Here is a 26,699-nt window from a genome sequence, read left to right as displayed (position 1 = left end):
CTGAAATGGCAAAGCTCTTCTCGCCTCCATCCCCTTCCAGATTCTTCTCCACTAGTTAGAGAACTGGGGCGTTTTCCTTTTCTGCTCTTGTTTCTCCTACATCCGCGGCAGAACTTCATCCCCTCGTGAGGACAGTTCGCCTCGGATGAGTTCTTCCTGGGTGACACGTTTTCCATCTGTGCCTCCTTCGCTGCTGGAAGTAGTGTCTTTATTAAGAGGATGGCCTTTGACCCGCCGGGCTCCCGCTGTGTGGGAGAGGGGGCCAGGATGCCACCAGTTTGAATAGGGAGTTCTCTGGGGGGGCTTGACAGTTCTTGCTGAGTCTGAGCCTCACCCCATTACACCCCATTGCACATAGCTACTGGCCTGTCTCACCCAGAGGAAGATGCAGGGGCACGGTGGAGAAGCCCCCCCAACAAAATAGAACTGGGGGAGTGGCTGGGCTCTTCAACAGGTGAGGTGCTTGTGGCTCCCTTAGGCTGCCTAATTGTCTACCTGGCCAGCTTGTCCAAGAGCAGTCTCTCTCTCGTGGCCCAAACCTGGCAACCCCATTATGCCCTGGGCTCCGTTGGGACTGTCAGAAAACATGGCTGCTTACAAAAGCTTGATCACCCTCGGGGAGAGGCAGACCTGAGGGGCTGTTAGAACCAGACATAGGCACATCCAACCCTCTGCGTCTCTGGCCAGAACAGGGCCAGCGCCGCGCTAGCTGAACCATTCTTTTTATTTTTTATTTTTTTAATTTTGTTTTGTTTTTATTTACTTATTTGAGAGTGACAGACAGAGAGAGGAAGAGGCAGATAGAGACAGAGAGAGTGGGTGTGCCAGGGCTTCCAGCCTCTGCAAACAAACTCCAGACGCATGCGCCCCCTTGTGCATCTGGCTAACGTGGGTCCTGGGGAACCGAGCCTCGAACCGGGGTCCTTAGGCTTCACAGGCAAGCGCTTAACCACTAAGCCATCTCTCCAGCCCATAGCTGAACCATTCTTGGCCATCTCCTCATCTTGCCTTCTTGGTGCATCTGGCAACTGGCTGTTGGGGGGACCAGTTCTGAGAAGCAGCTTTTTCCTGAGATGCGGGTTCCGGCCGTGCTGTTTCCATACGATTAGAAGGGAGCTCTCGGGACTCCGTGTCCTAAGCTGACCCCCGTGGGCCTAACTTGGGCTTTCATATAATTATTATTATTTTTTCCAACGCTGCTTACAGCTGGGTCATTAGCACTTGTATTTTTTTTTTTCATGACACAATGCAACAGAGGTGTGCTCCTTCAAGAAAGGGGGTGGGCTGGAGATGGCGTGGCACGGGAAGGGTATCTGATTGTCCTTTCTGCTTCGAGATGGAGGCGGGTGGGAAATGTGCTCCCATGGGTTGGGAGCAGGTGAGACCCACAGATGATCTCTAATCAGGCCCCCCGGGGGCTCTCTCAGGGAGGTGGAATTTCAGAGGCACATAGCAGCTCCCCCAACCACAGCATCAGCACTTGACTCTCCTCCTTTAAATCCCCATAGCAATGGAATCTGATGTGGGGTTGTGTGAAGTCCTGCCCTGGGCCGTTTTCTCATGGGGCTCAGGTTTAGACCCCGCCAGAGGCCTGAGTCTTGTGAGTGGCCTGACATGCAGATGGCCCTGCACAACCTGGAGACAGCCCCCTCCGGGAATACTCGTTTTACATTCTCAGTCACTTTTATCTCTGTGACAGGCTGGGGAGGCTCCTTGTGACAGATCTTGAAGCCAAGCTAAGGGCTCAAATATTGTGTCCCACTCTCCAACCCCATTCCTTTTTTTTTTAAATTTTTTGTTCATTTATTTATTTATTTATTTGAGAGCGACAGACACAGAGAGAAAGACAGATAGAGGGAGAGAGAGAGAATGGGCGTGCCAGGGCTTCCAGCCTCTGCAAACGAACTCCAGACACGTGCGCCCCCTTGTGCATCTGGCTAACGTGGGACCTGGGGAACCGAGCCTCGAACCGGGGTCCTTAGGCTTCACAGGCAAGCGCTTAACCGCTAGGCCATCTCTCCAGCCCCCGCATTCCTTTTTTTAAAAAAATATTTTATTTATTTATTTGAGAGAGAAAGAGGGAGAGAGAGAAGGAGGGCGCAGGGCCTCCGGTCACTGCAATCGAACTCCAGACGCGTGCGCCCCCTTGTGCAGCTGGCTTTTGTGGGTCCTGGAGAATCGAACGGGGATCCTTTGGCTTGCGGGCAAGCACCTTTGCTGCTAAGCCACCTCTCCAGCCCTCTCCTACCCCACTCTTGCTCTCCTCATGGGTTCTTGGAGGCCTTCCCTCCCCGGAAGGCTCATCCAAGTACACACTATGGCCACGGGGTTTCCCTGAGGCGGGGTGAGGGGCGGGCAGTAAGCCGATTTAGTAGCCCATCAAGTGGGTTTGCGGTATTTGTTAAAAATGCCCAGTATTTACGGTGGTGCGCAGCCCTAAAAACAGAGCCCGGGCTGCTTTTAAAAATAAAACTAATAAATGATCGCCCAGCTCATGATTGACCAGTATGGTGGAAGAGAACCACTCATTCCCATTTGGAACAGAGAGCTCTGAAAACAGAGATTCTCTTCCGTGGAGGACTTGAAGGAAAATTCCTTTGGGGACGGAGAGATCTGAGTGCAGGCAGTTCAAAGGGGATATCTATAAGGAAATCAAAGACACGTGCCTGCGCTTACCTCATCCAAATCCCTTTCTATACATATTCGCATGATAAGCATTCAAAGTTTTCAGACCTCAGATTTCATTATTTTAGTTTTAAGTGACATTTGTTTTAACTGCAATTACTTTTGAGCCGGATGCCCCAGGCACATTGTACAGAGAGGCTTGGCTTCCCGGAAGAGGCAAGCAGAGATCTTGTCCCTTCTCCTCTGCCAATCACTCTCCTCTTCCTCTTCCTCTTCCTCTTCTCCTTCCTTCTTCCTTTCCCCATTCTCCTTCCCCATGTCTCTGTATCTCTTGCCGGTCTCATTTATTTATTACATCTGGGCCCTACGGACCATCTCTAAGTATGTCCCTGTGCCCAACTTAGCAGGACCCAGCTCGTTAGCATACACCCACACAGAGGAATCCACGACTGTTTCAGCGGATTTTTACTGAAGGCTTGACAGAGACGCGCATAAGGTTGTCATTCTACAAACCCCACAGCAGAAGTTCATGGAAATCGTGCTGAATCTGTCCTGTGTCTTCTTGGGCCCAGCCACATGTCCTCCGACTTTCCCCTCCCACTGCATTGCCTCTAGCCTTTCTCAGGCTCCATCTCTAACTTCAGCACCTCTCTTGTATTTTAAAATCATTTACTTATTTGTCTATTTATTTATTTATGTGAGCTTACAAGTATACATATGTACATATGCATGCTCTTAATATGAAAGCCAGGGCCTCTTGCTACTGCAAATGAATACTCACCTGGTTTTACAGGGATGTCTGGGGAATTGAAACCAGGCGGGCAGGCTTTTCAAGTATGACCTTTAACCCCTGCGTCATCTCCCCGTCATGTAGGGATGGTTAACTCTCTCCTCCTCTCAAACGTTTACTCTGGTTGCTCCTCGACTCCAGCCTTCATTTAAATGTCACCAAGAATTTATTCTGCATGGCAAGCTTTTTTTTTTTCCACTTTTCCAAACATTTTTTTTTTCCTGCGGGCATCCATATATCTATCCATCCATCCACCCACCCATCTATCCACCCATCTATTCATTCAATAAATGACAGTAGATATCTGGCCACAGCTGGGGTCTGGTTAGATGCATTTTTTTTCCCCTTGCTCATTGTAAAGACTTGCACCTGTGCGTACCAGAGACTAGGCAAGAGTGGGAGAAAACAAGGCTGTCAGAGCAATGTGAGGGCAGGGCTCGCTGTTAGATCCTGAGGTGATGGCTTTAGACATCAGTAGGAGATATTGTTTGAGTCCCAAATCCATCCATCTATCTATCTATCTATCTATCTATCTATCTATCTATCTATCTATCTATCTATCTATGTATCTATCTACATACATACATACATAGTCCACCAAGCTGTACTTACAGCACTGCAAGGCATCTCTTGGGCCAAGGTTTCAAATCCTTCCACATTCCTCTTGAGAATCAGCTCGAAAAGGCCAAAGCCACACAGTCAGGTGTCTAGCAGCAATGACCCCACTCTTGGTACCAACTTTACTATTGCAGTCAGGTTCACACTGCTGGCAGAAATCCCCCAACCAAGAGCAGGTTGTGGGAGAAAACGAGGTATATTTTGGCTTACAGGCTCCAGGGGAAGCTCCACGATGGCAGGGGGAAAAGAGTGTGGACGTCACCCCCTGGCCTACCTAAGGTGGACAATAGCAACAGGAGAGTGTGCCAAACACTGGAATGGGGAAACTGGCTATAACACCCATCAGCCCACCCCCAACGATACAATGCCTCCAGGAGGCTTTAATTTCCAATTGCCATCAGCTGGGGAACACCTAAGTTTATGGGGACACCTGAATCAAACCACCACAGAAGGCAATGCCTCTGGATATTCCCTCTCACCCACTGGCTTTTCACAATCTTTTAAGTCCCCTCTTCCACAGAATTGCCTGACGGTGGTGGGTGTGTTTTAAGTCGTCTTTAGTGCTGGGCCCTCAGCAGCTTCTGCATTTCTGCTTTGGTGCATTTTGAGTGTCCTCAGTGTCTCCCTCACCCTGACGCAGGTTGTCAGGCTCTCCGTGGAAGCAGCTCTCTTGCTCACCTCCCCAGCTCCCCTGTGGTTTCACCTGGGCTCTAGCTGATGGGCGAGGGTGGGTCATCTTCTGCCAGGGAGTCAACCATCTTTTCTTGCCTTGTTGATAGATTTTTAAAAATATTTGATTTTTATTTATTTATTTGACAGAGATAAAGAGAGACAGAGAGAGAAAGAGAGAGAGAGAGAGAGAATGGGCACACGAGGGCCTCTACCCACTGCAAATGAACTCCAGACACGTGTGCCACCTTATGCATCTGGCTTACATGGGTCCTGGGGAATCGAACCTGGGTCCTTTGGCTTTGCAGGCAAATGCCTTAACCGCTAAGCCATCTCTCCAGCCCTTATTGATAGATTTTTGGTTGTTCCCAGTTCTCACTGCCTCCTGAAAAAGAAAAACAGATTTTCCAATGGGAGAGTGAGATCAGCATAGGTTAAAGGGGATCCACATTGTTAATTTGGAGACATTTTGCTGGGTGTAGCATCTCTTTTGACCAAAAACTAGTGGGAGCTGCTGGAGGCCATAATCTTGGTCTCCGTAGGATTCTGACTTGGTTCCCGGTTCCAGCTATGGGTTCCTTGTCACTGAGCGGATCTCTCAGCCGATCAGAAAGCCGTTGGTTGCCCACCTAGGCTGGGTGCCACCATTTCACATTGCTCATAGCGTTGTTGGCCATTTCCCCACAGTAGCTCATGTCACCATCTGCAAACTGGTTTCCTTCCAGATTCAGCTGGATATTTCAGTGTTCTGCATCTTACCTTTTACTTCAGGCAGGTAACCGAGTGCTTCCATGGCAGCCTGTCTTGTTTTTTTTTTTTGATGTTGGGGGGGGGGACCTCCACAGCTAACTGTGGGTTGTAACCAATTTCTGATACTGGGAATTAGTATCTTTTCCAAGTTCATCCATTTTCCTACACATTTCATTGCATCATTTTTCCTTGTTGCCGTACGCAATTCCAGTGTGTCAATGTGCCTCGCCTTTGTCATCCGTTCGTCCACCGATGGGCATCGGGGCTGACTCCGGTCCTTAGCTGTCGTGAATTGAGCGGCTGTGAACATGGTTGAGCAAATGTCTCTTCAGTGAGGAGTGGAGTCCTAAGGGTAGATGATGCGTTGAGGAATGGCCGGGTCAGGTGGTAGCTCTATTTTCCTCTTTTCCAGGAGCCTCCATAGTGATTTCCATAGTGGCTGTACAAGTTTGCTGTCCTACCGGCAGTGAAGAAGGGTTCCTCTTTCCCCACAGCCTTGCCAACATTTATTGTTATCTGATTTTTTTTTTTTTCATCATTGCCACCCTGACCGGAGTAAGGTGGAATCTCATAGTATAGTTGTTTTATTTTGCATTTCCCTGTAGTTAAGGATGTGGAACATTTTTAAGTGTGTATTTCTTCCTTTGAGAATTCCCTATTTAGTTCTCTACCCTATTGTTTATTTATTTATTTGAGAGCAACAGACAGAGAGAGAAAGAGACAGGGAGAGAGAGAGAGAGAGAGAGAGAGAGAGAGAGAGAGAGAGAGAGAATGGACACAACAGGGCCTCTAGCCACCGCAAATGAACTCCAAATGCATGAGCCCCCTTGTGCATTTGGCTTACCTGGTTCCTGGGGAATTGAGCCTCGAACCAGGGTCTATAGGCTTCACAGGCAAGCGCTTAACTGCTAACCCATCTCTCCAGCCCCTGTACCCCATTTTTAAAGGGGATTCTTTGATTATTTTTTTAGTGCTCTTTTTTCTTTTTCTTTTTCTTTTTTCTTTTTTTTAGTTCTTTGTAGATTCTAGATAATAGATCTCTGTCAGTGGAATAGCTGGTGAAGATTTTCTCCCCATTCCGTGGCTGGCCTGTTGGCTCTGTTTGTGGAATATTTGTCTGTACAAAACCATTTTAGCTTCACTAGAGCAAGTGGGAAATATGCTTCACTTCAGACTTTCCACTTGTATTCACTTGCTGCTTTCATGCAATGCCCTGTGTTCCAGACACAAGCCCTGAAGAGTGCGGCCTTGTGCAATTATCCCAGCGTCTGCGCCCCTCCTGTCTATACGCTGAAATCCTAACCCCTGAACAATAGCACTCAGTGGCGCTGTGATGGTTTGGATAAACTCGCGTATTCTGAATGCTAGGTCCCCACTCAGGGCGGCAATTTGGGTGTCGGACCTTGCTGGAGGCGGTATGGTATGGGGGGGGGCAGGCTGACAGGTATTTTAGCTAACTTCCCTTGTCAGTGTTGGCACACTATCCTGCTGCTGTAGCCCACCCCGGTGTTGGCTAGGAGTTGATGTCCAGCCTCTGCTCAGGCCTCATTCTCCCCACCATCATGGAGCTGCCCCTCGGGTCTATGAGCCGAAATAAACCCTTCTATCCCAGTAACTGCTTTTGTTCAGGTGTTCCGTGCCGGCAACGAAAAGGTAAGTACAACACGGGGTGCATTTGAGAAGTGAAGAATTAGGTAATGAGGGGGACGTCTTCATAAGTAGGGTTATGAAAGGTGTTCCAGACACCTGCTCGCCTCTTCCATCGTTTGGACATGGAGCAATGAGACACCCTCTGTGGACAGAAACCGGGACTCGCCTCGATCGTGACTTTATAGCCTACAGAATTGTGAGAAATGGCTTCTGGTTGTTTTGTAAGCCAGCTACTTTATGACAGTTTGCTACAAATGGACTACCCTCTAGCCTCTTAGCTCACCAAGCCATTTGTCAGAGACTGTAGAGGACCCGGCACCCACCCATGTATCCCACACGTGGCCCCCCAAGGATTTACGGGTGTCTCCAGTCTTCTGACAGCAGAGTGAGGTTTCTGCTCAGGGGTGCTCACCGTTCCCCCGGGGATGCCGAGTACCCCTCTGCAGGAGGCTGATGGAACACACTGGGCGTGGCTCGTGAGTTTATGAACAGACTCCTGAGCCCGAGCCGGGCGTGGTGGCGCGTGCCTTTCATCCCAGCACTTGGGAGGCAGAGGTGGGAGCATCGCCGTGAGTTCGAGGCCACCCTGAGACTAAGTCGTAGTGAATTACAGGTCAGCCTGGGTGAGAGTGAGACCCTACCTCGAAAAAACAAAATAAAAAAGAACAGACACCTGCAGGAGCCTTAAGAACAGACTCCTACCAGAGGCTGACCGAACACACTGGGGTTTGGGAGCTTACAAACAGACAGGTTATTTTGTCTCACACCTTCTTTGGTGACCTTGGCATCTTGGTGAACATAAGGCATCTCAGTGTCTCTCAGGACACATGTCTGGAAACTTTGTTCAGGTAGAGTTTTACGGAAATTAGGCACATGAAGACCAAGTCTTCTTTGACCAAAAGGAGGTGAGGGGGCTAACCACCCAGGTCCTGCTTTGTGGAGTGCAAAGGGACCCTATTGCTTGGGTGGCCGAGAGGAGGGCAGTAGAAGGAGAGAAGTTGAAGACAAGCATATACCCTTTGACCCTGTAACCTCGGGTTTTCTGGAAATCCACTCGGCTTCTCCCATGTGGATCCAGTTCTCATTGCCAGAAACGTAGCCACCTTGTTCCTGTTCTGAATCTGTGAATCGAGAGAGACGAGGTCTCTTGTCAAGGTCCAAAACCCTCACGCCAGTCTCACTGGCTTTGCTCTCTTGCAGAGGTTCCGAAAACAGAACAGACCTTTGAAGAGCGCTTGATCCTCAAGGCCTTCCTGCTGAAGTTTGTCAATGCGTACTCCCCCATCTTCTACGTGGCCTTTTTCAAGGGGAGGTGAGTTACAACAGTAGCGATTGTGGGGAAGCAATTTGGTGCCGAACTGGTCAGGTGGTCAGGTCAAGTAGAGTTGTTCCATCATCAGCTGTCATTCAATGCTCAGGCTGGGGTGTTACTATCTAACTGGCTCTCACAAAGAAGGTGTCATTTAACATCCCAAGATTCCGCTTATTAGGGAAACTACACGAGAATTTGACCCTGGTCCCCGAAGGAGAGTTTCAGAGGAGTTAATGCCTCCTTTAAGGAGCCAGGAAGGAGTCACATGTAGACAGAGGCTCTGCGGTCTTGCAATACAATTCTGATACCGGGCTTGACACAGGCTTCCCTTGACACAGGTGATGGGCACTGTCCTTCACACACCAGTGACAAGCCCTGGGACCCTCAGGACACTTGTTCCAGAGTTTCCATGCCCCTCCTCCTCCAGTTCAACAGCTCAGGAGAGTGACTTACGGAATGAATTCAGGCAGATGCTCACTTACATTTACAGCCCCACGGGAAACGGGGACAAACTAAAGCACGCGAGTGGGCAGTGGTTGGCAGACTGAGGTCCTGGAGGGTCCTGATCGCCAAGGCTCCAGGTGCCAGGGGCCTCATGGCCCTCCTACGGGGTTCACGTGTGTCACGAGCTATGGTGCTCACCCGTGCCTCAGCGCCGGGGTTTGTCCTGGGAAGTCATCCTCAACTGCATTGTGTCTCATGGGACTGAGCTCAATGGCCAGTCTCCTTGCCCCTCTGAGGTCTCAGGACTCACATAGTTCAACGCCCAAAGTGGTATGGTTGGTCTATCCGGTGTCACCCATTCTGTGCCATCTCCTTAGCATACATTTGTCATCCAAGGAGTCCCACTCCTTGTCACTCAGGAAACTCCAGGGACTTTGGGCCTCCTTCCAAGAACTAAGGACAAGGGCAAGAATAAAAATTAAAAAAAAAAAAAATTCTCTCTGTTCCTTTTCCAACTTATTTATTTATTTAATTGTTTCATTGACGACTTTTATAAACATAATATCTCATGATCATTATTTGTTTCTTACAACAAGGTTGCACTCTTACAGCCCCTCTTTTACATATGGCCCTCCTCAGTGGAGTTATTGGTATTTGTTGTGGGGTCCTGAAGGCCTCAGTCAGTTTCTGTGTGGGGTGTGGGGATGAGGACAGCTAATCCCACCCGCCCTGAGGTTCTTACAACCTTTCCTCTCCTTCTTCTGCACAGTTCCCTGAGTTTTGGCAGGTGTGTGAGAGATTTGACTTAGTGCTGAATTCTTTCTGTTTTATGATGATATTTCTTGAGATCGAGTCTCACTGTGTGGGCTTAACTAGTCTCAAGCTTATTATATAGCTTGAGCTGGCCTTCAGCTCACGGTCTCTGTCCTCAGCCTCCAGAGTGCTGGAACGACAGAGGGCGCCACGACACCCAGATAAAGTCCTTTATTATTATTATTATTATTATATAACATATAATGTATAATTTATTTATTATTATATAACAGATCTGGGTGTAAAATCGCTTCCAGTAAACATTTGTGTGTGTAAACATGTGTGTTGGGGGATGGTCAGGCCAACTGGGTACACGCAAGGAAAACTTCATCAGACTTCAAGCAACTGTGTCAGGCCAGCTTCCTGAGAGCCAGAAGCTTATGAAGCACTACCGAGAGTGGTCACTGGGGATCTATGGGACAATTTCTCATAGAGGTGTTTGTGACTCAAAGCACAAAACCCTTTTCCTATGACCGCTCTACTTAGCTCTCATGAAACAAGAGCCAAGAGACTGGTCAAGTGAACGAATATACCCTTCACTGGCATTTCTAGCTAGATTTCGTGGCAATGGCAGATTGCACACGTGCTTTGGACAGAAATGGTTCTGACTCTCAGGCAACCTTATGGTGCCCTGGAAGACATAGTCTTGGCGACAGTACCACTATCATCCATGATAAGTACTGTAATAAGATCTATAAAGAAAGTGTTGCCGGGCATGGTGGCGCACGCCTTTAATCCCAGCACACGGGAGGCAGAGGTAGGAGGATCGCCGTGAGTTCGAGGCCACCCTGAGACCACATAGTGAATTCCAGGTCAGCCTGGGCCAGAGTGAGACCCTACCTCGAAACAAACAAGCGAAAAAGAAACTGTTAAGGGGCCGGAGGTGTAACTCCACAGTGAGTGTTTGCTTGCCTAGTGCAAGCAAAGCCCTGGGTTTAATCCTGGGTACAAAGGAAAGAAAGAGAAGGGAAGGGAAGGGAAGGGACTGCAAGAAGACTTCAGAGAAGGAAAATTCAGTCATTTTTGAATGGATTTTGGTAAAATAGGACCATTCTGAGGATCTGCCTGGCCTGCAATCACAAGTCAGTTCTTGATACCACTGGAGGGTAAAAGGCATATAGACAATACATTTCATTCAGAAGACACATGCATGCACACACACACGCACGCACTCGCCATCTGAGCCTCGCACATTCAATCTCACCCCCGTCCCGCTCTACCTCTGTGCCTGGAAATTTACCTGCACTAAGAAGTGAACCCTGCCAGGTGTGGTGGCACACGCCCTTAATCCCAGCACTCGGGAGGCAGAGGTACGAGGATCACCGTGAGTTCGAGGTCGCCCTGAGACTGCATAGTGAATTCCAGGTCAGCTTGAGTTAGAGTGAGACCCTATCTCGAAAAACAAAAACAAAAAAAGTGAACCCTGAATGTTACAGGTCTTTGCAGGCTGATAATGCAAGTGTGTATCGACTTCTGCCCCTCGGTAATTTGCTATGGCCCCCGTCAGTGCCCTCAAAGCAGACTTGGGTAGAGGCTATTGATGGCAGAAGCATGGGCTTGGTAGCCTTGCCCTCTTCCATCCTCCCCTGACTCTGCCCACGCATTTTGATTTCAGGTTTGTGGGCAGGCCTGGAAGCTACGTCTACGTGTTTGACGGCTACCGCATGGAAGAGGCAAGTATAGCCCATGACAGTCACGCCTGGCCGGCCGTTTGTCCATACGCCCAGCCCAGCCCAGCCCCGTCGCTGGGATCCCCGCCACAGCCCTTCGGAGGCGTGTCTGGCCTAACTGTTCCTGCTCTTGTCTCCCCCTTCCCACAGTGTGCTCCGGGGGGCTGCCTCATGGAGCTCTGTATCCAGCTGAGCATCATCATGTTGGGGAAACAGCTGATCCAAAACAACATCTTTGAGATTGGAGTCCCGTACGTAACAGCCAATTACCCCCCCCCCCACTCGCTCTCTCTCTCTCTCTCTCTCTCTCTCTCTCTTTCTCCTTCCAGGATAGCCAGACTTTCAACAAGGCATTCATAGACTTTCCATTCTTTTTCTTTTTAATTTTTTTGTTCATTTTTATTTATTTATTTGAGAGTGACAGTCAGTGAAAAAGGCAGAGATAGATAGAGAGAGAGAGAGAGAGAGAGAGAATAGGTGCACCAGGGCCTCCAGCCACTGCAAACGAACTCCAGACGCATGCGCCCCCTTGTGCATCTGGCTAATGTGGGTCCTGGGGAATCGAGCCTCGAACCGGGGTCCTTAGGCTTCACAGGCAAGTGCTTAACCACTAAGCCATCTCTCCAGCCCCTTTCCATTCTTCATATGGTTCGGTCATTTACTCCTCTGTCTCCTTGCCCATAACCCTTGTTTCCATGGGTCAAGGTCTCCCCCACCAGCTTTGTTTGCCAACTTGGGCTGTGATTTATTCACTTCCAAAGCATGTCCCACTTGTATAGACATTCAGCAGCCAGCAAAGGGCAGGTCTAGCTGTAAGATAGCTCAGACCCCGATGTGCATGATATTTTAATGTATTTGTCTACCCTTGAATAAGGAGGGAGCATTCGGCATGGCGGCAAAATGAATTTGAAAATTTGAAGTGAAAGAAAGTTCCTGAGGGCCAAGTGTGGAGGACATCTGTTCTGAGGAGAAGAATGAAAAGTTGGTGAAACTTCATGGTTTTCTGGATACTTCATAGATCACAGTAGAGAGATGGCTTAGTGGTTAAACACTTGCCTATGAAGTCTACGGACCCCAGTTTGAGGCTTGATTCCCCAGGACCCATGTTAGCGAGATGCACAAGGGACTGCATGTGTCTGGAGTTCGTTTCCAGTGGCTGGAGGCCCTGGCACATTCATTCTCTCTCTCTCTCTTTCTGCCTCTTTCTGTCTGTGGCTCTCAAATAAATAAAAATAAACACAAAAAATTAAATATATATATAAAATATTAAAAAATAAAATAGGACAATTTAAAATCTTCCTATAAAACACACACACACACACACATACACACACACACACACCTCTGCCTTTCCTTTCTAGCTCTTTGAAGTTTTAAAAGAATATCTGTTTCAATGACATTTCCTGGCAGCTCAGCCTCACAGAGCTAGGAAACAATAGAAATGACCAGGGGTAACTCCCCTAGGCCTGTCCAGCAATCCTGTAGACCACTTAATAAGACTTAGCATTCCTTGCAAACTTTACCATTCTTGTGCAATGGTCAGGAACTCACTGTGAGGTTGGCTGGAGACCCTGTGACACGCTGTCTCCCTCTTGGAGATTTGCCACCTAACTAATGGTTCCAAGAAGTCCTCCAATAAAGAACACTGGTTAATCTTCTCTTTCCAGCTGATCTTGTTGATGTTACTTCCCAAGATTTTTAACTGCAGCCTGTGGAACTCAACCCTGGCTAGTTTAAGCAGCAAAGGAATTCACTTATGAATGAAGTGACGACTGGAATATTCTTCAAGAGCCAGAGAGAATCAGGTTCTAAATGGCATGAGCTATATGTGGGCTTCAGAAAGAGGCCATCGTCCCTACTTCTTGACTCCTGTGGCTCAGGTTTGAGAAAAATAGTACATATGAAATGGCTTTTGTCTTCTTAGAGGTTAGATTTTTGGGAGACAAAATGTTCTGCATATGACGGAGTGACATCTTATAAACACCAGAAGAATCTGGAGCCAGTAAAGGTCGAGGGTTTGAAAGCAAAGATAGCTTCAAAAACAGACTTTTTTTTTTTAAAAAAATTGTTTTTCATTTTTTATTTTAGAGGGTGTGTGTGTATGAGAGAGAGAGAGAGAGAGATGGGGAGAGAGTGGGGAGAGAGAGAACTGGTGCACCAGGGCCTCAGTCACTGAATCAAACCCCAGTCAGTGAAATCAAACTCCAGACACTTCTGCCACCTAGTGTGTGACCTTGTACTTGCCTCACCTTTGTGTGTCTGGTTTATGTGGGCTCTGGAGAGTAGAACATGGGTCCTTAGGGCCCTTTACAGGCAAGTGCCTTAGTGGCTGAGCCATCTCCCCAGCCCAAAACCAGAGTGTTTCTGATCCTGACAGGAGGCAGATTCCATGTTTATTTATAGTTGTCCCGCCATTATTTTCTTTGAAGAGCCCATCTCCCTCGGGCATGGATAGCTTTTCTCAGCAAATGGCAGTTTGACTGCAGTCATACCACAGATATCCCATGACCCAGTGGTTCTGCAGATGGAGGAAGTAGTTCTCAGAGAGATGGCATTCCCCTGGCCAAGGTCTTTGGGACACAGCAAAGGCATTTGAAATGCATTACATTCCACTCACTGGGCTGCTGAGCACTTGGGGTGGTTCTCTGCCCACATTCTGGGATAACCTCACCGTGGCCCAGGGAGAAGACCTGGCAGGGGTACCGGTGGCTGGTTGTGTCATTCGGACCCCACCTGCTTAAAACTGGCCTCTAGTCACGTCAGCTCAGCCAGCTCGAGGCAGTCAGGTCTCGAAGCTCTGACCCCGGCCTTTTTGCTTATCTGCTACCCAGTGACGGGCAAGCTCAGCTGGAGAAACAAACGGGCCTTGCTCTGTGGGCACCAAGAATCTTAGAGAGGCGGCATTCACTGCGAACCAACATGCAGAGGGCACGCAGGCGACGGGAAAGTGGCACTGGCCCCTTTGAAGCTGCGCAGTCGGCCCCTCTACCACTCCTGCAGAGAAAGAGGGTCTCCGTTCCCCCCTCAGCCCTCTGGAGAAGATACCTGCCTGTGCAGGCTGCCCTGTTCTGGATAGCATTGTAGACGGTTTATAGGCATGAGATGTCCCTTTTGTTTGTTTGTTTTTAATCCCTGAACATCAGGCCCTGGACTGTTCTTTATGGACTGAGAAGTCTTTTATAAAGTGTAAGAGAGTCAGTGACCGAGGCGTGTATCTGTACAGTGTGCCCGCATGTTCTCCAGCCACACCAACCAGTCCCATCAGCCATGTGACAGATGAGAATAACGCATGGTGGTTTGCCTTGAAAACTATCTTTTTTTTTCCCTTGTTTATGCTTACGGTGGGTTTAATAATCGATGTGGTTAAAAGTATGCCACACTTTAATCGATGGCATTTGCATACCGACTCAAAAGCTATGGGCTAGTTATGGCTCGAGATCTTACTATCTGCCATCTGTTTGTGAACATGAGGCATTATGGTCATCTCTAAGGTAGCTTGCAGATCTAGCACCCACCAAAACTCTCCCCCTGCTGGATGAAGTCGGGTCTCTGAAGAGTCCACACACCAGTCTCCCTAGTGCTGGGGGTTGAGCCCAGGGCCCCACGCACGCTAGGGAAGTACCTAGGCCCTGAGTCATGCCCTGGCCCTCTGGTCTCAACGTCTACCTTGCTAAAGGTCACGTGGTGCAATTCTCTGGGCCACTTCAAACCACTGTATCCAAAGTTCTTCTTCTTTTTTAGTATTTTTTTTTGGGGGGGGGATTTTTCAAGTTAAGGTCTCACACTAGTCCAGGCTGACCTGGAATTTACTATGTAGTCTCAGGGTGGCCTCAAACTCACGGCGATCTTCCTACCTCTGCCTCCCGAGTGCTGGGATTAAAGGCGTGCACCACCACGCCCGGCCCCCAAAGTTCTTGATGATCCTGCCAATTGTACGCTGACTTTTTCACATGAAGTCACTGATCATGACTAATAAAGCTTTTGCCTCCTAGTCAGAGTACACTCCTGAAAAAGCAGACGCCTTCAGTCTGGAACCCAAGTACCTGGTGGCACTCCTATGTGGGACACATCTGAGAAATGTAAAATAAGCAGAAAGTAACATTGTTACCACCTCAAGAATTTTACAGTCTAACGGGCTTCTTGAATTATATGATTACTTCCCAATCTTCAGTCATGTGTGACCAACTTTTAATTTTTCTCCCATATCCACCCAAACAGCTCTTTGAACATTAGTTTTTTTTTGTTTTTCTAGACTAATACACTTTCATTTTAATGTACCACATCCCAAAGTTGGAACATAAACATTGACTATTATTATGGGTATACACTGTGGATATGGATGTATCACTGTGGAATAACAGTGAGAAAGAAGAAAAGATAGCCGAAATGAACCATGGTAGTAATTCCTACCAAGCTTCTTGGCCCAATATCTGCATTCTCTTTGTTAAAAAGGAAGGTGTTGAAAATGCCTAGGAATTGTCGTAGGTGTTCCTGCCTCAAACGGGGCTTTCTCCTTGACTATGAACAATCGGAGACTGAACATGGGCAGACGACGAGATCGGCCTTTCCTCCGGCCTGGGACTCCACCCGAGGCCAAGTGTAGAGACTTTGTAAAGGCCTTCCATGTATGTGGCAGGTACCCCAGACAAGGCACCTAGGGAATCCCACTCTGTCCAGGTGACTTCCAGCAGGCAGCCCTGCACCCTTGCTACGCCTGGATCTGAGCTCTGGACCCGCGGCTTCAAAGGCAAGCCCTGAGGAATGCCGTGACAGCAGACAAAAGTCGTGAGTGGTCTGGCCTCAGGCTAGCCTCACTCACGCGACATTGGACTGCTAATGTGGTCGGGACAGATGCCTCCCGGAGAGGAGCCAGATGGCTTTAACCCGAGCAGTCCTCTCACAGGCAGCTGCATCTGAGCTGCCTTCAGACGCGGTGAGCGGCGGGGCAGGATCGGGTCCCCGGCTGTCCGCTGACTGTGTCCAGGAGTGGCAGTTTTCCTGCCTCTCAGCATCCCCCCTTTCCCACAAGGTTCCTGTGCAAAGTAGACTTGAGATCGGAACTGTGCTGGGGCCCTAAAACACGACACACTAATCACAACTCTTGGCTCTAATTTTGTCTTGCATTTAGCTCTCATATACGTGGAGGCAAAACTGAGAATGAGTCTTTTACTATCCAGGGTGGTGGAGTGTGCGTATGTGTGTGTGTGTGTGTGTGTGTGTGTGTGACAGAGAGAGAGAGAGAGAGAGAGAACAAAGGCCACCTTTTCTTTCTTCTCCTTTGCAGCGCCAAGACTTGAACCCAGGGCCTTGTGCAAGCTAGATAAGTGTCTACCACTACCACTGAGCTATATCCCCAGCTCTCCTTTTCATATTTTTCTGTCTTATTCTTTTATTTATTCATTTATTTAGTTGAGAGAGAGAGAGAGAGAGAATGGGCATGCCAGGGCCTCCACCCACTGCAAATGAGCTTCAGGTGCATGCACCACTTTGTGCATCTGGCTTACTGTGTCCTGAGGAAATCAGATTTGCGTCCTTAGGCTTCACAGGCAAGTGACAACTACTGATCCATCTCTCCAGCCTTTTACTTATTCTTTTTAATCTTTACTCCCTTCTTTTCTTCTTTTATTATTTTTAACAATATTTTATATTTATTTATTTATTTGACAAAGAGGGAGAGAGAGAGAATGGGTGCACCAGGGCCTCCAGCCACTACAAACTTCAGACACATGAGCCCTCTTGTGCATCTGGCTAATGTGGGTCCTGGGGAATCAAACCTGGGTCCTTTGGCTTTGCAGGCAAGCGCCTTAACTGTTAAGCCATCCCTCCAGCCCCCTCTTTAATTATTTTTTTCTCTTTGTGACAGTCTCACTGTGTAGCCTTGGTTGGCCTGAAACTGTAATCCTCATATTTTAGCCTTCAAGTGTTGGGATAATATATGTGTGCCCTATATCTGGAAAATACCAGCTCTTCCACATGCTAGATTCTCTCTTGGAGAAGGACAGAAGAGATGTATTGATTCTTCCACTGCATTATTTCTTATTCTTCTTATATTATTATTCATATATATTATGTTATTCTTACATGTTATTCCTCTCCATCATTACTCTTACCAAACATGCCAGATAACATCCCCAAACAGCGGTAGTAGAGCCCTGGATACAAAGCCTTCATTGGCGTTTTGCTTCTTGTGCAGACGCGAGAAATATAGCAAGTCACAGCATAAAGCAGCTTCTCTTGAAAGGCGTCCCAGGATGCCTGCTCTTTCCACTACAGCGGGGCCAGGCTGTGAGAAGTTTAAGGGACACATTTGAACCCCTCTAGGTGTGTCAGCAAAGGAATCTCCCTGCAGGAGAGGTGTCCTCTGTGGCTCACGTGGGGCTAGACTCTGCCTTCTTCAGTGAGGCTGTGCCACCAGAACCGAGTCTGAGGTTGACACCTTTGAGGCTGGTGGGGGTGCGGTGAGGGAGCGGAGTGGGACCCTCACGTGGTCTGGGTGTGAGCCCATAAGGGCATAGGCACTGGAAAAGCTCAGAGGTGGCTGGAGTGTTTCTGAAATTTATCATTAGAAAGGCCCAGGAAGGGCTGGAGAGATGGCTTAGCGGTTAAGCGCTAGCCTGTGAAGCCTGAGGACCCCGGTTCGAGGCTCGACTCCCCAGGACCCATGTTAGCCAGATGTGCAAGGGGGCGCACGCATCTGGAGTTCGTTTGCAGTGGCTGGAGGCCCTGGCGCGCCCATTCTCTCCCTCTCTCTCTCTCTCTCTCTATCTGCCTCTTTCTCTGTCTGTCTGCCACTTTCAAATAAATAAATTAAAAAAAAATATGGAACAGGAAGGGCTGGAGAGATGGCTTAGTGGTTAAGGGCTTGCCTGTGAAGTCTAAGGACCCCGGTTTGAGGCTTGACTCCCCAGAACCCACGTTAGCCAGATGCACAAGGGGGCGCACGCATCTGGAATTTGCGGTGGCTGGAGGCCCTGATGTGCCCATTCTCTCTCTCTCTCTCTCTCTTTGCCTCTTTCTCTCTCTGTCTGTGGCTCTCAAATAAATAAATCAATTTTAAAGAAGGAATAGGAAAAAATAGCAGATGACAAGGACAAGGGGTGGCGTCAAAGGAGTTATTTTGAAGTGTGAGTACATCACACGGCCGGAATCACGATCCAACACCCCGTCTGCACGCTATACAACTTGCTGATGCCTTTTCAATCCTGGTCCGAGGGTATTTATTAATCTTTCAGTGGTCACTGAGGGATCCAGGAGGGGCACTGTGGGGACGATGTACTCCTGGGAACCGTGGGTGGATTTCCCCACCCTCCCTTGTGTGGACCCGGCACGCACGTGCAAGGACTTTGGGGCTCCTCCCTTGTCACTCGGTGTTGCTCCTGGGCTGCTCCTCCTGTACTAAAGACCCCCGGGCCCACCCCCCGCCTCTTTCAGTGTTCCCAGGGCTCTTCCCTGACCCGGTGTCTGTCCACTGTCAGGGACTGTCCCTGGGGTGTCTTTCCGCGTGTGTTCTCAGGTCTTCGCTTTAGCACAGACCCGCTTTCAGACTCGCAAGGCGTGGTCTGGTCGCTTGCGTGCTCATCCACCTAACCTTCCCAGAGCTCCTCAAGGAAGCCTTGTTCGTTTCCTTGTGAGAATGAACTCGCTCCTGCTGCTCTTAGGGCGCACGAGTCACCTCGGCCACCTGCACGCAGTCATTAGGCTTCACTCTTCCGTAGACAAGGCTATCACCATCAGTGCCTGTGCCTCGGGAATTCCCAGTGCCACTGCTCAGCCTGGCGTTCTGTAGCAGGAATTGGCTTGTTCTTCCCTGTCACCCACTGTCTCAGCTTTGCCGCCCACCGGCCACGGCGTGCGCTGCCCTGGCTCACCACCACGGTGCCCACGACTGGTTCCCTCCGTCTGCGGTCTAACGTCCAGTTTATCCCGTCATCACTTATTTTAGGAGGCATTTCAGGAGCAGATAAGAGACACGTGGCTGTGATCAGTTTTCCATGGACACCCCAAATCACTGATTGCTTGAATTATAAAAGATTTGGGCAGCAAGACGACTTTCAACTTGACTTCTGGGTACCACCAGATTCCCCTACTTTCTACTTGGATTTATTCTTTCCTCTTTCGTCTCTTTTTCTTTCATCCTCTTCCTCTGTCCTAACTGACAGGGACTTAAGCAATTCACACTGGAATGCAGAATCTTTAGGTCCCTTCTTGTCTTCTCGTGTGTGTGTGTGTGTGTGTGTGTGTGTATATATATACATATGTGCGTGTGTACATGCGTGTACATTCCAGAGGACAATCATGGGTGTCCACCACCCGCCTTCTCCGAGGCAGGGGCTCTCAGTAGCCTGCGGCTCACCAGCGAGGCTGCCCTGGCTGGCCAGTGAGCTCCAGAGATTCTCCCGCCACCACCTCCACAGGCGTCAGGCGCTACCGCCGTTGTCATCTGGACGTGGGTTTTGGTGACTGAACTCAGGTCCTCAAGCTCACGGGACAAGGACTTTACAGACTTGAGCATCTCCCAGTCCCCTGAGTTTCTGAGCATGACAGAATTATAACTTTCTGTTTTATCATTTGAACTTTGTCTTGTGACTTCTGACAGATCTCAAGCCAATCCTTGTTGTTGTTGTTTTTTGTTTTTATTTTTTTCGAGGCAGGGTCTCACTCTGGCCCAGGCTGACCTGGAATTCACTCTGTAGTCTCAGGGTGGCCTCGAACTCACAGCGATCCTCCTACCTCTGCCTCCCGAGTGCTGGGGTTAAAGGCGTGCGCCACCACGCCCGGCTTCAACCCGTTCTTTAACTGCTCCCCTGGAAAGGGTGCTGCGGCCGGTGGTGAAGACCGTGACAGGGCACTGATGGCTCTGCCTGGTTTCCTTGAGCTCTCAGCATGTTCCAAGCCTTGGGGTAAGCATGCCACACAGATTCTCTTCTTTCATGGACTTGTTTTCCCCCTTTTCTGTTATTTTTTGTTTATTTTGAGGTGGGGTCTCACTCTCGCCCAGGATGACCTGGCTTTCACTCCGTAGTACCAGGCTGGTCTTAAACTCACAATGATCCTCCTACATCTGCCTGCCTCCTAAGTGCTGGGATTAAGGGTGTGTGTGCTACCATGCCCAGCTTATTTTATTTTTTATTAATTTTTTTTTTTTTACTTACTTACTTATTTGATAGAGAAAGAGAGGGAGGGAGGTAGAGAGAGAGAGAGAGAATGGGCACACCAGGGCCTCCAGCCACTGCAAATGAACTCCAGATGTGTGCGCCCCCTTGTGCATCTGGCTAATGTGGGTCCTGAGGAATCCAACCTGGGTCCTTTGGCTTTGCAGGCAAAAGCCTTAACCACTAAGCCATCCCTCCATACCCCCCCCCCAGCTTATTTTTATTTTCTTTTAAAGATAAGAAGACTAAGCTTGGGCTGGAGAGATGGCTTAGTGGTTAAGCGCTTGCCTGTGAAGCCTAAGGACCCTGGTTCGAGGCTCAGTTCCCCAGGTCCCACGTTAGCCAGATGCACAAGGGGGCACACGCGTCTGGAGTTCGTTTGCAGAGGCTGGAAGCCCTGGCGCGCCCATCCTCTCTCTCTCCCTCTATCTGTCTTTCTCCCTGTGTCTGTCACTCTCAGATAAATAAATAAAAAAATGAACAAAAAAAAAAAAAAAGAAGACTAAGCTTACAGAGTCTTAGTAACTTTCCCAAGAAAACATAGTGTTAACCCAGTATATTTTTTTCTTACAGAGTATAGTGTTTGCTTAACATAGCTATTTTTTTTTTTTTTTGGCTTTCGACTTTTGTCCACTTTGTGGCAAATAATATTTATTAAATGAGACCCAAACAGATCATTGTACTGAGTCATCATATTTTCCCCCAACTGTCAGAAGCATGCTTCAACAATAGGTGGAGGTGGCTGATGACTTCAGGTGACATCTGCAGGGGTGGGTGTGGCCTCGGTGAGGAAGGAGAGGCTGGGCATGATTTCCTCTCGCTCTGGGTGAAGCATGAGCTGCCAGATCCCTTGACTTTTTCAGTTTATGGTTCTGAGCATTCCGCTCTCATCCCTCCCAGCTCTCTTCTAGAAACATCCTTGCAGACTGATTAGCAAGACTGGAACCTGCCTCCTTCATTGATTTTTATTCTATGTTATACATCAGTGGGAATTACTTTTTTATATATTTTATTTATTTATTAATTTGACAGAGAAAGAGGGAGAGGGAGAGACACACACAGAGAGACAATGGGTGCTCCAGGGCCTCCAGCCACTGCAGATGAACTCCAGATGCATGCGCCCCCTTGTGCATCTGGCTAACATGGGTCCTGGGGAATCAAACCTGGGTCCTTTGGCTTTGCAGGCAAATGCCTTAACTGCTAAGCCATCCCTGCAGCCCAGTGGGAAATATTTTTAAAGGACCACACAGTATTTGAGCATTAAATATTAAAAATGATAGTGGTTCTCATCTACTCAGTGTTCTCTGTGTCCGGATGGGTGGCGTGACTGCAGAAACATGGTTTCACTTAATCCTCAAACTCAACTCTGAGAAGATGGGCCATTGTTATCTTGTTCTTATTCTTGACAAAATAAAATGAAATAAAATAAAATCCTGCTTTGCTGTCTTAGTGGGCTTGGACTATCATAGAGAAAATGTCATCGATTGGGTGATAAGCAGCAGAAATTTGTGTTTTCATAGCTACATGGGCCTGTGAAGTCTGAGATGGAGGGCCAGCAGGGCCAGTGTCCTGGTGAGGATTCTTCCTGGCATGCAGATGGCTGCCTTTTCTGTGTTCTCAACACGCGAGAGTGAGCCAGTTCCGCCTATTTTTTTTAATTATTTATTTATCTACACATGTGTGTCTGTGTACATGTATGGGGTATTTCAGGGTCTCTTGCAACTGCAAACAAATGGCAGATGCGTGTGTCACTTTGTTTTGTTTCTGGATTTATGTGAGTGCCAGGGAATTGAGCCCGGGCTGGCGGTCTTTGTAAGCAAGTGCCTTTAACTGCTGTCCTTTCTGCTTATCTGAATTGTACCAATGTCTACCAATTCTATTGTATTACTAGACCCCATGTTTGTAACTCCATATGCTTCCTGGGAAGTCCCATCTCCAAATGTAACCCACGTTCAGTGTTGGATCCTCAGTGGGTTTCCGTGAGGAAGGGAACCGTTCAGCTTAGGCAATGGTCGGCAGTGTTTGGCCTGCTTTGCTGGGAGGATCATACAATTTATGTGATTTTTTGACCCTAAAATTGCTGGACCTGCATGAAGAGCATCTTTCTTCTTCCACACTCTGGATATCTTGCTCCTCATGAAGGAGACTGAAAGAAAAAAAAAATGACCTGCTGGGCAGTAGGACTGGTTTTGCATTTGACAGGAAGGGCGAAGTTTCTCAGGCTTTCAAGATGCTGATGCTTTGGGGGAAGGAGCCATGATACCTCTTTGACTTTGATCTTTGTCCTGGTCTCTCCCTAAGCGAGCCTGTTCTGCAGGGGCTTTTGTGATGGCTCCCTTTGTTTTCTAGGAAGCTTAAGAAGCTATTCAGGAAGCTGAAAGACGAGACAGAAGCCGAGGAAAGTGGCCCCGAGCATTCTAAACACCCGGAACAGTGGGATCTAGACTACAGCCTGGAGCCTTACACGGGGCTGACTCCGGAGTACATGGAAATGAGTAAGCACGGCCCCTGGGGTGTGGGGGGGGGATCGGACAGAGATCTGCTGGGAGGGCCTGGGTCCATGACTTCTTCTCACTGTCCCATGTGTCCCAGAGGATGGTGGCCTCTTCTCCTTGGGCCTCCTTGGCTCTTGTTGCTTTCCTACAACTTCTGTCATGGTTCAAATGTAATGGGAAGTAGTGAGGTCAGGGGCTAAAAATTGAAGCACACAGCTTCCATAGCAAAGGAGTAAGACACTTCTGTGACACTTGGGTCAGGCGTCCCTCCAAACTCTTAAAGAGAGCGCGGGGGGGGGGGGGGGGGGGGGGGGGGGGGGCTTGTGCTGGTCAGTAGGGCTGGGTATAACAGCGGCTTTCCCGCAACAGGTTGATGCGGATGTTTAGTGGAGGTGGGAGGGAGATCTTAGCGACCGAGTGTAAGCTTGTTCCTGTAAAACCTGAGGCAGAATCACGGGTTCTGGGTAAGCCCCTAGAAGCTGATCATTTCCCTCAGGGCTTAGAAGCCAGGAGTTTCTCATTATGAGAAGTCTCTGACTTAATACCAGTGGCCTTCAATTCTTGGTCGCCTGAGAATAATCCTGGACTTCCACTGGGATGGGTATCTGAGAAGATTCTTTCTATAACTTGAGACTAAAAAAATACCACAGATCCAAGAGCCTGGGTATCACATCTGTACATCTGTTCAATCTAGAAATTTTTAGGGCAACAGCAGCCAGAGCCAACAAAATAACCACTCAATACTTGATTCGATACTTAATACCTTCCTCTTCACCATACTTGCCCAGTAACTCCTGATCCCTCTAGTTATGTGGTTTTGATAAGGGGCTGCCCATTTCTTGGCGAGCTCAACATACACAGTCATTTTGTCTAGTGAGCATTCATCCTATTATGTGGTAAGACTGTTTGTATGTTGGGGGAGGAGGGATGGGCAGGGGCTGTATTACATGGCTATGAACAAGGTCTGTTATAGATCTGGGTGTCTAACATTCTAGGCAATGGGCTGGAGGGATGGCTTAACGGTTAAGGTTCTTGCCTGCAAAGCCAAAGGACCCAGAGGCCCTGGTATATACCCATTGTCCCTCCCTGCCCTCCCTTCTCTCTCTTCTTAAAAACAAACAAATAAATAAAATAAAAATTAAAAAAAAACCTATTTGATGAGATTTGGGAAATATTTAAAGAATTAATAGCCATGCGAGTTAAAGGAGTATCTAGCACATATAAAAGTATATAAAAAGCCAGGTGTGGTGGCACACGCCTTTAACCCCAGCACTCGGGAGGCAGAGGTAGGAGGATCGCTGTGAGTTCAAGGGCAGCCTGAGACTCCATAGTGAATTACAGGTCAGCCTGGACCAGAGTGAGACCTTACCTCGAAAAAAAAAAAAAAAAAAAGTATATAAAGCCAGGCATGGTGGTCCACACCTGGAATCCTAGTAATCTGGAGGCCGAGGCAGGGGATCTTGAGTTCAAGGCTAGCCTGTGGTAAATAGTGAGACGCTGTCTCTGAGCTCCTACTTCCTTCCTTCAAAACAAGATGAAAACGAGTGTCCGTGTTGTTTCTCTTGATGGTCCTGAGGAATGCCAAGGGCAGGGAAGTGTGGTCAAGTGCCTCTCTGTTCAGACATGGACATTTACAAAGTACAAGAAGACAGAATTAACAAAAACAGCTGGAAGATTTGATAACTGTGGATGGAAATTCTCTGCAAGAGCTTGGTATTGATAGTGATTGAGTCATCAATTTCTTTTTTATCCTTTTGAATTATTTTTTTTTTAATTTTAGAGAGAGTGAGAAAGAGAGAGAATTGGCCTGCCACATGTGACCTTGAGCTTGCCTCACCTTTGTGCATCTGGCTTATGTGGGATCTGGAGATTCGAACATGGGTCCTTAGGCTTTTCAGGCACATTCCATCACGGCTAAGGTACCTCTCCAGTCCTGATGGAGCCATCGATTCTGTCAATAGGAAGGAAATCTTACCTGGAAGAGGAAGAGGTTTTAGGCACATACTTGGGTTTTCCTAAGTGAGATCTACAGAAACTTTCTGCCATTTTTTTTAGGAATTTCATTCAGGGGCTGGAGAGATGGCTTAGTGGTTAAGTTGCTTGCCTGTGAAGCCTAAGGACCCAGGTTTGATTCTCCAGGTCCCATGTAAGCCTGATGCACATGGTTGGCACATACCATACTAGAGTTCATTCACAGTGGCTAGAGTCCCTGGTGGGCCCATTCTCCCTCTCTGTCTCTGTCTCTAATAAATAAATAAAAATAAGATCTTTAAAGAAAAAGAATTTCATTCATTTCAGAGGCATGGTGATTTTACTTAATATTTTGTATTTTATGTAAATATAAGGGCAGCGTTTTCTGGGTCAGGTCCTTTTTGTTCCTTTTGTCTCCGGTTTGTGGTCTTCACAAGAAGGATTTTCTTAGATCCCATCAAGGACAGGCTGCAGGACAGACTCCACCCACCTTCATTCAGCAGCGTGGAAGTCTAGCCAGCTCTGGAGTCGAATCCAGGACTTCCAGTCCTAACCATATTACGTGCCAGCTACGTATGTGCCTCGAACTTGATAGATTCTTAAAGTGAGCTCGGCCTAACTGCCCCACCTAAAAAGTAAGCTAGTGGTAATCACGCTGACTTCTGGTGATATTGGAAGATATCAGGGTTCAGTGGGCACTAGCAGGGACTTCCAGGTTCTTGTGTCCAGGCATAAATAAACGAGCAGGGACATGTAGTTAAAGCAGCAACAGAGGCAGTTTATTAAGAAAAGATGGTGCTGGAGCGATGGCTCCGTGGTTAAGGGGCTCGCCTGCAAAGCGTAAGGACCTGGGTTCGATTCCCCAGTACCCACGTAAAGCCACGTGCACGAGATGGCATGTGCATCTGGAGTTGCTTTGCGGTGGCCGGAGGCCCTGACAGTCCATTATCTCTCTCTCTCTCTTTCTGTCTCTCACTCCCTCTCAAATAAATAAATAAAGAGAATTTTACAAAAAAAAAGGAAAGGTAGACTTTCAAAAGAGTCATGATCAGATCAGAGAAAAGAGTCCCATGATGCAAAGAGAGCTGGGATATGAAGGTCAGGGCTTCGGATCGTGTGCGCTTTCCATAACATTGTCTGTTGCGTGTAATTCTATATGTAACTCAATGCGTCACATGCCTCCTTAGCATCTCGGATCTCCCCCGGGGCATGCGTGTTTGAGTGTTATGGTGAGGTCACAGTGACACCCTGGAGCTCTGCGTTTATGGTTTCCAGCCACTTCTAGTAGGTCTGCAGGGATGGGGGAATTCCAGCCATCCTGTTTATTGACAAAAAGGTGAGGTTTTTTTGTTGTTGTTTTTTTGGTTTTTCGAGGTAGGGTCTCACTCTGGCCCAGGCTGACCTGGAATTCACTATGTAGTCTCAGGGTGGCCTCGAACTCACAGCGATCCTCCTACCTCTGCCTCCTGGGTGCTGGGATTACAGGTGTGCGCCACCACGCCCGGCTCAAAAAAAAAAGTTTTTTTTTTTTTTTTTTTCATTGGGAATTTTATTATATGGACATACTGCGTAATAGTCATATTCCCATCTGATTCTCTGGGCATATTCCCTCCCAGTATTCACTGTGAAGTCATGAATGCACCAACCAGTTTATGTGCTGGGGACAATGCTTCAGGGAACGCCTTCTAACCCCATGGCTCTTACTCTCTCTGCACCCCCTCTTCTGCAGTGTTCTCTGAG

General features: G+C 48.2%; 1 protein-coding gene across 2 annotated transcripts in view; it reads left to right on the top strand.

The window, feature by feature from the left end:
* Ano2 (anoctamin 2) overlaps positions 1–26,699 on the top strand; it is a 382,845-nt gene that overhangs the window by 318,256 nt on the left and 37,890 nt on the right. For both annotated transcript variants that reach the window (XM_045139660.1, XM_045139661.1), the window contains 4 exons: positions 8,303–8,414; positions 11,287–11,344; positions 11,492–11,592; positions 22,843–22,988. In XM_045139660.1, coding sequence (XP_044995595.1) covers positions 8,303–8,414; positions 11,287–11,344; positions 11,492–11,592; positions 22,843–22,988 — 417 coding nt within the window. The remainder of the gene's footprint in view (positions 1–8,302; positions 8,415–11,286; positions 11,345–11,491; positions 11,593–22,842; positions 22,989–26,699) is intronic.

This window comes from Jaculus jaculus, chromosome 23, assembly GCF_020740685.1.
Source record: "Jaculus jaculus isolate mJacJac1 chromosome 23, mJacJac1.mat.Y.cur, whole genome shotgun sequence".
Taxonomy (NCBI): Eukaryota; Metazoa; Chordata; class Mammalia; order Rodentia; family Dipodidae; genus Jaculus; species Jaculus jaculus.
The sequence above is the reverse complement of the archived record's forward strand: the minus strand, read 5'-3'. Positions and strand labels throughout refer to the sequence as shown.